General features: G+C 41.0%; 1 protein-coding gene across 1 annotated transcript in view; it reads right to left on the bottom strand.

The window, feature by feature from the left end:
• Window positions 1-15246, bottom strand: part of COLEC12 (collectin subfamily member 12) — a 150109-nt gene that overhangs the window by 129768 nt on the left and 5095 nt on the right. Inside the window, exon 2 of the mRNA XM_050939212.1 lies at window positions 6954-7004. Coding sequence (XP_050795169.1) covers window positions 6954-7004 — 51 coding nt within the window. The remainder of the gene's footprint in view (window positions 1-6953; window positions 7005-15246) is intronic.

The raw sequence follows: 15246 nt of genomic DNA, 5'->3' as shown, positions 1-15246 counted from the left end.
CAAACACTGACAAAGGAGTTTTATTCCTTTTACAGTAACAACGAATGATCCCAGTATGCAAGTCACACTTCAGATGGTCATGCTGCTTGCAACTATATCACTATTCCATCCTTTGTGTGGCTGACAAATTGGTCCCTACAGCTGTCACATAGTATGCTTTTAGAAGTTCTGTTGCTTGGGTGAGATGTTGAAATGAGGTCCCTTCTTGCCCATCTCTGGTGTGCTGTCTAGGTGGAAGCTCAAGATCCCAAAGGACTTTTCAGAAAGAGGTTATACTTACCCTTTGTGACATTATGCCCCATATTTCGTAGACATATACTTGCGATATGAATATGGCATAACTAAGATGTATTTTATGCAAGATGGGTCATGTGAGATCATTGGAAAGGTTATGATTTACTGAATATAATTATCTTATTTGTATACATGTATCAATTTTGTTTCTAAAGTTAGGACTATGAACTATGTAACAATTACAACTGTGTTTGCACCTGTGGAACACTTACCAGATAGAATGCAATCAGTCTGGAATGGGCCATTACAGAGAACAATAGGACTTTGAAGATGATAATCTTCCTGCTTCCCGAGAAGTTTTCTGGGATGCTGCTTTGACACTGCAGGGTCAGGTAATTATGTCACCTGGTACTGGACACCATCTTGGACTTCTAGTGTTTTTTCATTATGAGATGGTGGGGGTCAAACTGGGAAACAAAGGATTCCTGCCATATGTAAATCTTATTTAAGGCTGGGGAGTAATCTTGGTTTGTTCCTCTCTGAATCCCCACCCAAGATGACTGCCTGAGACATCTAAGGGTACTTCTACACTACGAAATTAGGTTGAATTTATAGAAATCGGTTTTTTAGAAATTGTTTTTATACAGTGGATTGTGTGTGTCCCCACAGAAAATGCTCTAAGTGCATTAAGTCGGCGGACTGCATCCACAGTACCGAGGCTAGTGTCGACTTCTGGAGCATTGCACTGTGGGTAGCTGTGAGTAGCTATCCCACAGTTCCCGCAGTCTCTGCTGCCCATTGGGATTCTGGGCTGAGATCTCAATGCCTGATGGGGCAAAAACAGTGTTGCGGGTGGTTCTGGGTACATGTCGTCAGTCCCCCATCTCCCTCCCTCCCTCCCTCCATGAAAGCAATGACAGACAATCATTTCACACCTTTTTTCCTGGGTTACCTGAGCAGATGCCATACCATGGCAAGCATGGAGCCCACTCAGCTCACCGTCACCATAGGTCTCCTGGGTGCTGGCAGATGTGGGACTGCATTGCTACATAGCAGCAGCTCATATTCCTGGGTGCTCTTTTAGCTGACCTTGGTAAGATCGGTCAGGGGCGCCTGGGAAGACATGGGAGTGATTCAGCCAGGTCATTCCCATCTTCTGCTGAGCACCCAGGAGATGACGATGGCTGCACCGTCTACTACCAGCCTAAGATGTAAAAGATAGATGGATCAAAACAAGAAATTGACCCGATTTGTTTTGTGAAATCAATGGCCTGCTAAATTCAGGGTTTTGAGTTCAACCCTTGAATGGGCCATTCTGTGTGACAGTTGTTTATGTTTCTCCTTGATGAAAAGCCACCCCTTTTGTTGATTTTAATTCCCTGTAAGCCACGTCATCAGTCACCTCTCCCTCCGTCAGAGCAATGGCGGACAATAGTTTCAAGCAAAACCAGGCGAGGAGATGACAGCAGCACAGTGACGAGAGGGACATGGTCATAGACTTCTCACAAAGTATGGGCTGGGCAAAGTGCCCCGGCAATGTGCACATCATGCTGATGAGCTCTGCATGAGCTCTGCAAACACACTGGCCAAACAGGAAATGGAATTCAAAAGTTCACAGGCCTTCTCCTGTCTACCTGGCCAGTGCATCTGAGCTGAGAGTGCTGTCCAGAGCAGTCACAATGGAGCACTCTGGGATAGCTCCCGGAGGCCAATACTGTTGAATTGCATCCACACTATCCCAGATTTGACCCAGCAAGGTCGATTTCAGTGCTAATCCCCTCATCAGAGGTGGAGTAAAGAAATCGATTTAAAGAGCCCTTTAAGTCGAAAAAAAGGGCTTCGTTGTGTGGACGGGTCCAGGGTTAAATTGAGGTAACGCTGCTAAATTCGACCTGAAGTCATAGTGTAGACAAGGCCTAAGGAACAAAGACAAAAGGGAAACGGGGTGTGTATGGGGGAAGAGTACTGAACCCGGGCTGGGAATGGTGTCTAGCCCGTGAAGGATATATCTGGAGTGTCAAGCTGTAAGCAAGAGCTGTCTGGTCACAAAGAAATTCTGCAATCTGCTTAAAACAACATTTAGGATGAGAAATTACTATTTATAGCCAGTTTCTTTAGTACACCTCTACCCTGATATAACGCTGTCCTTGGGAGTCAAAAAATCGTACCACGTCATAGCAGAAACAGTGTTATATCAAACTTGCTTTGATACACCAGAATGTGCAGCCCCACCACCCCAGAGTGCTGCTTTACTTCATTATATCCAAATAAGTGTTATATCGGCTCACATTATATTGGGGTAGAGGTATATATTGAACGTAGTTTGCGTTTGTTTTAATTGCTCAGTAATCTGCTTTGTTCTGTTTGCTATCCCTTATAATCACTTAAAATCTACCTTTTGTAGTTAATAAACTTGTTTTTTGTTTATTCCAAAACGATTTGTGTAATTCATAACTGGGAGGGTGGGGGGGAAGCTGTGCATATCTTCCTCCACATTGAGGGAGGGGGCAGATTTCATGAGTTTACGCTGTACAGATTTCTGTACAGCACAAGACAATATAATTTTGGGTTTACACTCCAGAGAGCAATTCCCTAGCTGAAAGTCTTCCCATGCAGCACTGATTTCAGTACCGGTGTCATTCTTCAGCTGGGTGCACCCCTATCTGTGTGTGTGTGTATGCAGGACAGAGTGAGGGGGCCCAGGCTGGTGGAACGGGTGGGCTCAATGGAACCCCAGTACATTAGGTGGCACCCCAGAGGCGGGAGGGAACCAGTTAGACCCTCCTTGCAACTTTTTAGATGCAGATGGCAGGACAGCTAATTCAACACAAGGGGATAGACTTACATTGTCCGCCTCCTTATTCCGTAATGTTAGCTCCATCTTTGGGCTTCTGTTATCAGCATGATTTCAGATTTTTCATGTCATCATTCATTCCAATTTCTTCTGTTTCCAAAAGCTTTGCCATAAGTTCCATAACAAAGAATGATAAGTCCAGCATCCTTGTTTCGAATTACCCAACAGCATGGAATAAACTGTATGATGTATAACTTTGTATTGGATTTTCTATGTGCACTCTGAGCATTACATATTTTGTAGTTTATCAAACACTGTAAATTAAAATTCTCTTCCCCACATCTGTCACCCTGAAGTCGTATGAACTCTGAACACAAACACAGGAATTGCCATATATACTGGGTCACACCTGGGGTACACCTAGTTCAGAATCCTAATGCTAATAGTGGCCAGCAACAGATGTGGTGAGGAAGGTGTAAGAACCCTGCTGTAGGCAGATGTGGGATATTCTTCTCCCCACTTGGGCCTCATCCTGGTGTGTAATAGTTAGACATTGGTTTAATCCCTGAAGCATGAGGTTTAATATCCCTTCCAAAATGTTAATTTTGTGTTCAACTGAAATCAACACTTTTCTTTGTGGTGTATGATTTGCCAATATGATCTCAGTGTTAGACATGTTTGTTTGAATAAACGTTGTTAACTTCATAAATTTAAAAAAAAAACTAAAAAGAAAAACAGTTTATACTATAACTCCTCATGTGAGTTATTTTTCCCATATGTGAAACAAGCCTTTGGGAAGTAAACTCAAAATCTGTGGAATTAGCTTACAGTGGAGTTCAGAGATGCTGAATTACTTCTTTGTAAATCAAAATTAAAGAAGCTAATTTAAAATGACATCATCATCTTAAAAAAATTACATCTCTAGCTGAAAATTTTCACCTGTTCTTGTTAAAAGTGACACCTAATATTATAACTCAGAGTTGTCATGTGTGTGTGCGTGTGTGTGTACACTCATTTTTACTGCTGCTCTTGGTATAATCAGTTTCCTGTGTTTACCTAAGTCTTTCACACAGCAACAGAGGAAAGGAAAATTGGTTAAAAAAATTAGGGAAATGTAGTTGTAAAACCACTAAAAAGTGCAAGGGAAATTAAGAGCAGGTGAAGTACTTGATAATTTTAATAAACCACTATTTAAAAGTTACTAGATTTCAGATTGTCCCCTTAAACAGCCTGTAAAGGTCCATACATAGGAATGAAATTCACTTCTGCAGAGGGTTCTGTATCAATTCCTTTGTGCCACTTAAGTGCCCCTTTAAGGACATATGAGATCTTTCCTGGGTTTGCTGCATGAGGCTGAACTGGAACATGAGTACACATTATATTGCATATTAATTTCTTTTTTATTCATTCTCCCATTTCTTTATTCCAATTCTTGATTTTTTGTTCACAGTTTATAAGAAAATAAAGAGGACCACTGACTGTAGAAGTTATCTTTTATAAGAAATTACTAACTAGAGCAGGGACGCACGTGAATAAAAAGTTGGCAGCTTTTGGAAAGGCATTTTCTGTGCCCCCCACAGCCAGAGGAGCTAGCTCTCCTCGGCCCCCTCCTCTTCCCCAGAGGAGCTGACTTAAGGTTGCTAACCCTCCAGGATTGTCCTGGAGTCTCCAGGAATTAAAGATTAATCTTTAATTTAATATTATGCCATGTGCTGAAACCTCCAGGGGTCCATCCAACCAAAACTGGCAACCCTAAGCTGGCTCTCCATCCTTCCTCCCCCTGCAGCCAGGGGTGCTCAGTCTCCCTGTGCCCAGTCTGGAGGCGTTCTGTGCCCACACTGATTGGGGGGAGGGCTTGCCCCTGCTTGCCCCCCCCCCCATACACACACATGCCCCTGAACTAGAGAGGTTGTCAGATGTGTGCCTCTGAAAGGATGGCCTTCAAACTTCATTCATTCACTCTGTTCCTAAAGGAAAAGATGGAAATTCCTGAAATTCTGACAGGATAGGGTTAATGTTGGTGGTAGTTTTCTAGAGAAAAACAACGGAGAGAGCAGTACCTTGATATATGGATTAGATGTCTTCAAAAGTAGCTACACACTATGACTGACAAAAGCAGCAATGGTGACAAAGTAGGTTTCTTATGTGCACTCTCATCACAAGAGTCAAAAGCAATGGAAAGCTGAGTCAGCAGATAGCTCACTCTTGGCAGCTTTCTTGCACATCTGCAGCATCCATTGAAAGGAAGTAAACAGCCTCAACCAACACTCAGTTGGAAAAGGACTTTTCTTCAGCCTCCCTACAGCAACTTGTTCTGTGCTTAAAAACAAAGGAGAAAAATATATACTATTTTTTTAGCATCTTGAAGTAGGTCAGCATATGCCCTGGTTGTTATTTAACATGTTTGTGGCTTAATATAGTTAGCTAATGATTTGCCAATTGAAAGGACTAGTAACACCATAAATTATTTAAAATTAGCTTACAGGAGAGGGCAGGAGGAAAAGACTCAGAGAGGAGAAGTGGTGTGTGTCTATGTCGGCAGGGAGAGGCAGTGTTTAGTCTGTTTTTGAAAAGCTTTTCCCCAAAACACAAGGTTTCTCCCAAGATGTCTTCCTCCTCCACTGAGCATCAATGAAATTGAGTGCAGAGAGTAACAAGGTTTATTAGTCTCTCTTCCCCTCAGCCATTTGTAACTTTATAGATCTGTTCTGTTTGCAGAATGAACTAATGGCAACAATAACCAAAACCCAAAGTCAGTAATAATAGTCTCTTTTGCTGAACTCTTGAGAAGCAGTTTGGTCAAAACTTTGCTTGCCAAACGTTGACCAACAATGTTCCCAGCTGCCAGCAATTACTCACTATAAGCCTTTAAATACACTAAGCTTCTACCAGTGTTTTTCATGAAATCAACAGTGTTCTGGCTCTCTTTCACTTTTCAAAACATTTTATGTTCCAGAAAGGACAAACAAACCCCACCTCCTCCCAAAAAGGTGGAGTCAATGGCACTTGAAATCAACAGCAGTTCTGCTAGTTCTGAAGCAATATCTGCCTCACTCAGAAAAACGAAGAACTAATATCACAGCTATGTACTATTCACAGTATTTTAGAGTAAAATAATAGCTCTTATATTAAGGACTCATGGAGGATCAAAGCTATAGTGCCCCTTATGTAAGTCAGTAGCAGTAGGATTTCATTGAACAGCCTATCATATGCACTCTCAACATTCACATAACACATAAATAACAAAAAGCCTTAGTACTTGCACTGTGCTTTTCCTCTTCAAAGACCTTCATAGATAATACCTAATCCTCATGACACCCCAAAAGGTAAGAAAATGCATTATTCCCAATTTTACAGATGGAGAAACTGAGGCACGGACATGACCAAAGAGGGAATAAATATCACAGCCAGGATTTCCTGATTCCCAGTCAGGTGCTTAATCTACTGGTCCATACCTGTGCACCTATGGTAAGTTACAGTGTCCAGGGCTGGGGCAGGGGGTTGGGGCCCTGGAGGGGGTCAGGGGTGCAGGCTCCAGGTGGCGCTTACCTCAAGCAGCTCCCAGAAGCAGCAGCATGTCCCCCGTCCGGCTCCTACGCGGAGGCACGGCTAGGCGGTTCTGCACACTCCCCCGTCTGCAGGCGCCACCCCTGCAGCACCTATTGGCTGCAGTTCCCGGCCAATGGGAGCTGCGGGGGCAGTGCTTGGGGCAGGGGTAGTGCACAGAGCCCCTTGGCTGCCCCTACACTTAGGAGCCAGAGGGGGGACATGCCGGCTGCTTCCTAGGAAATTACTTCAAGCTAGGGGTGCTCTTGCACCCCCTAGTTTGTAGAACCTACGGCTACCAGTAAAGGTTTTTGTAAGACCTGTTTAACTTCATGTGAGTAATAAGAAAGAACAAAGTTAGAGATTTGTTGCTACTTACCAAATCTCTTGTAACCGAAGGACTGCACCTCCTCCTCTTCTGCAAAGTCGTCTACAGAAAGACAAATGCACAGATTTAGTACTAAGATTAGATACGAAGGCACAAAAATTTGAGAGTATACAACGGGTTACTGAACATTGTATTTGAATGGTGAATTGGTTTTATCAATATTACTGCTTGCTGATGTATGAAAATATCTCAGACTTTTCTCTTTCCACTATTAATCTTCCACCCCAATCTTTGGCTACTGCATGATATTTGGACCCTTTTTTTTCTGAGTCACCGGCAGAAATCCAATTGATAAGTTATCATCATCTGATGGCTGTTCAGGGACTTTTATTAAATTGATTGCTGGTCTTAGTACAGATTTTAGCAGACAAATCCCTCATCGCAACTGGCACTTAGTGCAACTTTGTTGGCTGTCTCAGCAAGGCAAAGGAATAAGTAGGCACAGAGACTGAACCACCTTTTAACCCATACATGGGAGTCCCCTCCAGGTCAGGGCAGAGGCACATTAGCAAGGTCTTTTGGGCTAGCTTTCACTACTGCTTGCCTGTGCTGTGCTTTTCCTGTGAATAAAGAGAAGGCTTCAGTTGCTAGGGATGTCAATCCATCACCTTTCATGAACACTAAATTCACTGGAAGAGATAAACCTCATTCAGACACAGGCAACAGAACTGACAAGCTGATCAAGTTAAAAAGGTAGCAGAAATAAGAGTATTTAGTCATTTTCATCTTGACTCGGGCACAGGGAGTAAGAGGTTGGTATTTAGACCTTTAGCTTGTCATTAATTTCATCTCTCCCCTCACTTCCTCCTGCCAGTAACAGCACAAAGGAAAGGATTATGACCAACACAAACAAGCAACATCACTACTTTAAAAAAAATAAATGTATATAACATCCCTCCACCAACCCTGCCCTTTCTCTCACCCCCAGGAGGGCCTTTCCCATTTGCAGCCCCATTTTCCACTGCTCTGGGACAGAGTTTCACCCCTTCTCATATCAACATCAGCAATGTGCCCAGATGGGGTGTACGCATACCTGCCACACCTAGGGCATCTGGAGCAATTACAAATCTTCACCCAGAGCTCACCTTAGCTCAGCCCCCTAAGAGGCTGACACCACTCTCTAGGCATGTGACACACAGAGATTGCCATCGCTACCAAGTACATTAACCCCCCACCTACGTCTTTCCCAAGACAAGTCATAACAAGAAAGAAGTAAACAGGAATACCAGCCAGTATCTGGACAGAAGGTCACCAGAAAGCTTCATTCAATCAGGTGCAATCACAAAACAGGTATGTTATACAGGCCCCAAACAAACACTCAGCGTCATGCAATTAAGCGCAAAATCTGTGTTCAATAGACCATTCAGTCTCATTGCCAATGAGTCAACCAGCCAAGTCTGCATCACAGAAATCTGTCTGGTTGACATGGTAGACAACTGCTACCTCACCTGGCTTTGCGATCCCCTCCCAGGATACATTATTCACTACACAGCCAGACCTAGAGAGGACAAAGCTGGAGATGGAGCATAGTTATTCATTTCCCTTTCAGGCTCAAGATCAAGAAAAGGACACTCAAATCAAAGTCCTTTGAGGGCATCCACTTACTCTTGCCCAGAGACAAGACTAACCTAGGCATACTACTATTCTATTAACTTCCAAACATCAAATGCTTGCAAGTGAGGTGATGGAGAAATTGCCTGACATGGCGATGACGTTCACTGAATTTATCACCTTGCAGGGCTTTAATATTCACACAGCTAATGCCTCTGACAGGACAGATCAAAACCTCCTATTCTAATTCTTCACCTTACATTTCTTACAGGCAGTGCTCATCCATCACTCAGCTGCCCATACCCTGATCTGGATCCTGAGTTGGATGCGTATGTAAGGAATGCAAGAACTTGCAGCAGCTTCTTAAAAGACTTTTCAAGGCAACAAGAAACCATGTCCTCAAACTCTCCTGAAGCCTGCCAAATTCCAAAATTTACACTTTGAAAACTCTACCCAACAAAGAGGCCGATCATCTCATGACAAATGCTAATAAATCAAAGTGATCACAAATCAGTCAACATTCAGCTTCCTCACACACCCCAACAGTGCTCATTCCCTACACAGAACTTCGGAAAAACTGCCACTTTGGTGTGCAAGAAAGAGCTGCATAACACAGGATTCATTTCAAGACTGAACTCATTTCTCTCCCAATTTTTCTATCATGGTGGGCAACACAACCACATGCCTGGTAACTCAAGACTACAATCTTGACTTCCTATTTGGCTTGGCCTTCCACTTTGACCCACACAGCCAAGCCATGCCTAAATCTTGCCGCTTCTTCCTAAACATCTCTAAGATCTCATCATTCCTCTTTGCCAAAGTCTTGTGCAAGCCCTGATCATCTTGCCTCTTAACTACTGTAATCTCCCCTTCTCTGGCCTCAATGCCATGACAGTGTCTCCCTCAAATCCAAGTGCTGCTGCTAGGATCATCATCTCTGACTCCTCACCAGGAAGAGACCTTGATAGGTGTTGAATTAGAATTTTTCTCCCAAGAGTTCTCTGAAAACAGGTGCTTAGAAGTGACAGACTAAAAGCCTCTGTCTGCCCTGGAAAGTAAAACTTGAGATAATTAATACAATGATAAAAAATTTAAATGGACAGGTTGGACAGGGCTGAAAATGGACAGGTTGGACAGTGAGAAGGGACTCACTGTTTCAGATTTACTGTATCTGGAAAGATTAATGGAATTAAAAGTATTTTCTTTTTCCTGTTTAAAAAAAAAAAAAAGTCTCCTAGAAAGACATATGAATCAGATCCAAAAGGACCCAAGGGTGAGAAATGTTCATACTTCCTTTAGAGAAATTAATGTCTTTTCTGTTGGAACTAAATGTCAAAAAGATATACTTTATGTGGAAAATTGTTATTGTGCTCCTTTTATGAAATGTGGGCCAGGGGGAAGCCTAGGTGGCACCTTAATGCATAATTGCCCTATTCAGCTGGAAACAAATCTGTCTGCATTCTTTTCAGACCCTTTTAGCACATTACTGCTGATCTGCTTATTGGTTGTAGTTTACCCATTTTCCCATTGCAGTTCTAGTTGAAAGGCAAATTTGGCCCTGGTATAAATGAGCAAAATTCCATTCAGCTGATATTTATGAGCTACAACAAAATACATACAGCTATGATTGAAGTGCAGTTCTGCTCTGTGACTAAAATATGGCATTGTGAAGTTCGATGTTTACTGTCTCAATAATTTAAACATCAGATGTGTTCAGTTTACAAATGTAAAGATAGGAGGAAGAGGTTAAAACAGCTAATCCTGCAAACTCAATAGGGATCTGAGAGTCAAAATAGAATTTTTCCCCATCTCACATATCAGATAAGAACATAAAAATGACCATCCTAGGTCAGACCAATGGTCTATCTGTCCCAGTATCCTGTCTTCCAACTGTGGTCAGTGCTAGATGCTTTATAAGGAATGAAAAGAACAGGGCAATTATTGAGTGATCCATCCCTTGTCTTCCAGTCCCAGCTTCTGGAAGTCACAGGTCACAGTCACAGGGACACCAGAGCACGGGATTGCATCCCTGACCATCTTAGCTAATAGCCATTGATGGCTCCATGAACTTATCTAAATCTTTTTTTTCACGTAGTTATACTTTTGGGCTTCAAGATATCCTTTAGTAACAAGTTCCACAAGCGAACTGTGCAGTATGTGAAAAAATACTCAATTTTGTTTGCTTTAAACCGACCGTCTATTAATTTCATTGGATGATGCCTAGTTCTTGGGTTATGCGAAAGGGTAAATAACACTTCCCAATTCACTTTCTCTACACTATTCATGATTTTATAGACCTCCATCATACCCCCCCTTAGATATCTCTTGTTCAAACTGAACAGTCCCACTCTGTTGCCCTTTTCTATAACTTTTCCAATGCTAATTCATCTTTTTGGAGATGGGTGACCAGAACTGCAGGCAGTATTCCAGGTGTGGGCATGCCATAGATTTATGTGGTGGTATTATAATATTTTCTGACTTATTTACACTTTCCAAATTATTTCTAACATTCTGTTAACTTTTTTGACTGCCACTGTACACTGAGTAGATGTTTACAGAAAACTATCCATGACTCCAAGACCTTTCTATTCAGTGGTGACTGCTAATTTACACCCCATCATTTTGTAGCTAATTTAATCACATGTAATAAAGATTCAGCAGACCTAACTAAGCCTTCACTGATAGCTGTGCACAGATAAAACCAACTGAAAATTAGCAAACAAGTCATTCAATGATGCATAAGAAGACACAGAACCTCTCTCTCCCTTTCTTCTTTGTTTTGGTTCTGCAGTCCCAATATGAGTTAAAACTAGTAAACAAAATATATTTTGTCATTAATATAGGCAAATTCATGTCTCAATATATAAAAAAGAATACTTATGTTGAACAAGATGTCATTTATATAGTTGTTTTTCTGAGGCAAACAACTTTCATACAGTACAACGAAAGTGCTGAAGAATCAAAGAAGTTTATGGGTGATATATAATTAATTAGCTATGCTTGTTTGCTGAAAATCCCACCTCTTTCCCCAAAACACTAGATGGACTGTATGTCATTTCATTACTCATGTTTTGCCCAATAGCATTGCCAGAGATTTAAACATACAGAAGAAAGATCCAGTCAGAAAAATGAAGGGACATTCTGAGACATATTTTTCCATCAATGATAAAGGTACATCCTTGCATTTCTACACCGGAACCTCACTTACTGCTTAGCCCTGAACTACTGAAGACAATGGGAGTTTTACAATTGGGATGGGATGACAATTGGATCTGAATAGGATAAGAACCTTGTTGGGAAATCATTGGAAAGCAAGGGCTCAGATTTAAAAAACTTTGAAACGCTTAGGCAGCAACCTCACCTTACCTGACTCTGATGGTAAATTTTGGTAACACTTCAGATATAAATTGTTATTCTCACATATTGCATAAACATGGTTAGAGAGTTAACTAAGTTACAGTACCAAGCTTAAAAGGGAGAGGAAATAATATGGCAGTTCAATGGGGGATTGAGGGAGTTCATTTAATCTAAAATAAATTAGACTCTGGTTTGATTAATTTGCTGGAAGCAAAGTAAAAATCTGGTGAGTAGAACTGCGCAGTTTCTGCTTCCTTGTTTTTAGAATCTTCAATATGTTATTCATGGGCCATTTGTGACTCAGTTTGAACTCAAGAAAAAAGATAGATTTGGGCTGGAGCCATAAAGGATGCCAAACGCATCCTAGTCATATAACCCATAACCACTCCACTTCTCTCTCTCTTCACTGGCAGTGTGTCAGAGCTGTAAGTTCTTTGGATCCAATATTATTTTATTGGAATTGTTACAATTTTACTACTGAGTTTTATGGATGTCACTCAGAATGTGTTATGGAAAGCAGCTAGTTCACATGTCCAGTTGCCACCTCTCAAAAGCAAACAGCCCAGTGATTGAAATATATTTAACTAATGAAAGAATATTGAGGACCTGAAATACTTTTGGACCAAATTCTACCTTGGTAGACTTCTAGAACACTTGTACACACATTAACAAGGGTATAATCTGACCCTCGGTTTAAGCCATTTAAGTTAAAACGGCAGAATTAAGAAAACAAAAAATTTTCCACACCAGATTTCAAAACCAAGTAAAGATATAGTTCAAGGAATAATGAATAGATCAGGACTGAAAACTGTGATGCCAGGTTTCAGCTCAGATTTGAACATCTAGTTTATAAACCCCATAAAAACTGGAATTACAGTATATTTGTTACTCAGTCATAAGTACTGCATTGGTAATTCACTTCCAATTTCTAGTAACGATGACATCCACTCCGTTTCCTTTAAAATAAATCTTTCTATAATGTCCATTTGCAAACAACTTTAATGGTTTTGACCCTGAGTTAAGAATTCTCTACTAGTGTGTCTCATACCCAGTCAGGAAGTACCAATTCTAGTGGCAAAAAGTTCAGTCTCTACTTATTGAATCTTAGGCCTTCTTGTTAAAGGTGCAAACGTGCATGACTGTGCATTTTTTGTAACACTAACATCTATGCACAAAGAGGACAGACACAACCAATTAATTTATTACAAGTTGCTGAATAGTCATCATATATATATGTACTTGTGGTGACTATTAACCTACCCCAGATCCTCAAAGATCCTTGTAGCTGGAGTTAGGCACTTAAATAACTTTGAGGATCTGGGCCCTAGTCCTTCAAAACACTGACCTGGAGATGACACTGAGCCAGTAGGAGCAGAGACAAGCAGCTGCAGCAGAGACTTTTGGTTGCTGATGGTGTTTTCAGTGTTCAGCTGCTTTTCACAGCCACATGTTCTCTCCACTGTGCATGGACTGGCTTTTCTCTTCATTCCTGCCATTCTTTCCTCCGCAGACCCTTCACTTCCACCTTGCTGCATCTGCCCTTCCACGCTCCCCTTCCTCCCTCGTTCATCCTTGCTACCTACCATCAAAACCCCTCTCTTTTCCTTTGTTTAGCTAACCCCCCCAACCCAAAATTTAAAAAAAAATCATCAGCAACAAAATCATGAAACTAACGTGACATTTTCAAACACATCATTCACTCTGCTTATATTTTATAGTCCTTCTCCCCAGACCTTTGGCTGACTTGATCCTTTAGATTTTAAGCTCTTTGGGGCAGGGATTGTCTCTTTTTCTCTGTCTGTGCAGTGCCTAGCAAAAAAAGGCTCTGATCTCATTGGAGCCTTGGCACCCCTGTAATACAAATAATTAATAATAATAAATAGCTGAGGCTCAATTGCTCATTCCCAAGTCTCTGAGTCATCTCACCCTCCAAGAATCCATCCCTCAACCCCTATTGGTCTCACGCACAGAAATTCACTTTTGTTCTTAAAGAAAAAAAATCCCACTAAAAGTTTTACTTAGGAGATCCATCCATAACCACACATCAAAAACAGAGAGAGTCTATTATATAATGAAAACTAGAATACTTCTCTTGAACAAAACAGCCTCTTCGCCTATCAGTGCACTATGTCAATCAGTGCTGAGACCAGGAGCTGCTGCACTGTGCAATGTCAAAGTTTGAAACTAACAATTAGAATCTAAGGCCTGAATTTTAAATCAATTTGTATTTCAGAATAATAATTTGAGAACAGATCCCCTAGGTCTTATTTATGAACTGAAAACTATCATTTTCTATGAGCAGTTTATAGGACTCATTTACCAATGTTAACGTATGGTCTACATTTTCCTGATTAATATATTGCTATACTATTTCTATAATTCATCTACTTGTTTCCCAGTCATGTCTCAGTCTTCACCTCCAATTTATAAACCAAAATGGATTGTAATTTTAGAAGGGGGAAGGTTAACCCCAAAGAGAATTCATGTTATGTTTAGTCCGTGCTTATATAATGCTACATTCAACATATTAAGGGGATCAGATTCACTTCTAGTACCTGGTAGACACATTTAATATATTTTTGCTCTACTGGGTGGTCATGTCTGTCTCTTCAAGGGAGAACTGTGGAGCACAATTATCCTAGGAATCTCCCACGATGACTGGACACCTGTATTGTGGGGTATTTTAAAAATCAATTTTGGATTTATCCCACCTTGCAGACATCTTTAATTCCAATTATTTTATGTTTCCTTTAGTTTCAGCATGCATATATTCACCTGCTGGCCTGGGGATTGCACCCCTATGCATGATTGCATGCTTCCCTCCTTGTCTTACAGCTTACACAAGCAGTGATGTTTGGACTGATTTTGCTCTAACAGTGCAGATCTAAACAGATAGAGCTAAAGATTCATAACAATTGGCCAAATTCTGCTCTCAGTTATACCAGAGTCAGTCTAGAGTAATTCCACTGACTCCCGTGTAAAAGAAAAAAAATCCCAGTGGATCTAAATTCTAAGGCTCTATTCTCCCTACATTGCTCACAGTCACAGCTCTGCATGCCTAGGGAAAATAGAATATTGAGATCACCATGCACGATTCTAATTAATTCTGAAAATCCTTTGTGATAATTAATTTGCACACTACTTAATTATATTTAACACCATTTACATACAGTAATTTTCCTATCTGCATGATGTCCAGTATTTATGTTGTTCTTTTTTTTGGATCTCATGACAATGTGCCTTCTTGTATGTTGCCAAATGAGAATACCCTTCAAGCTCATGTTTGCAAGATCCCATCTCTCTCTCTTACTGTCAGAAATTTCAAAAATCTTTCTATTCTGCCAGCCCATCCAGCTATAACAACCATATGCTGGCA

Source organism: Gopherus flavomarginatus, chromosome 2 (genome assembly GCF_025201925.1).
Source record: "Gopherus flavomarginatus isolate rGopFla2 chromosome 2, rGopFla2.mat.asm, whole genome shotgun sequence".
Classification (NCBI taxonomy): domain Eukaryota; kingdom Metazoa; phylum Chordata; order Testudines; family Testudinidae; genus Gopherus; species Gopherus flavomarginatus.
This window is presented reverse-complemented; position numbering and strand designations above follow the sequence as displayed.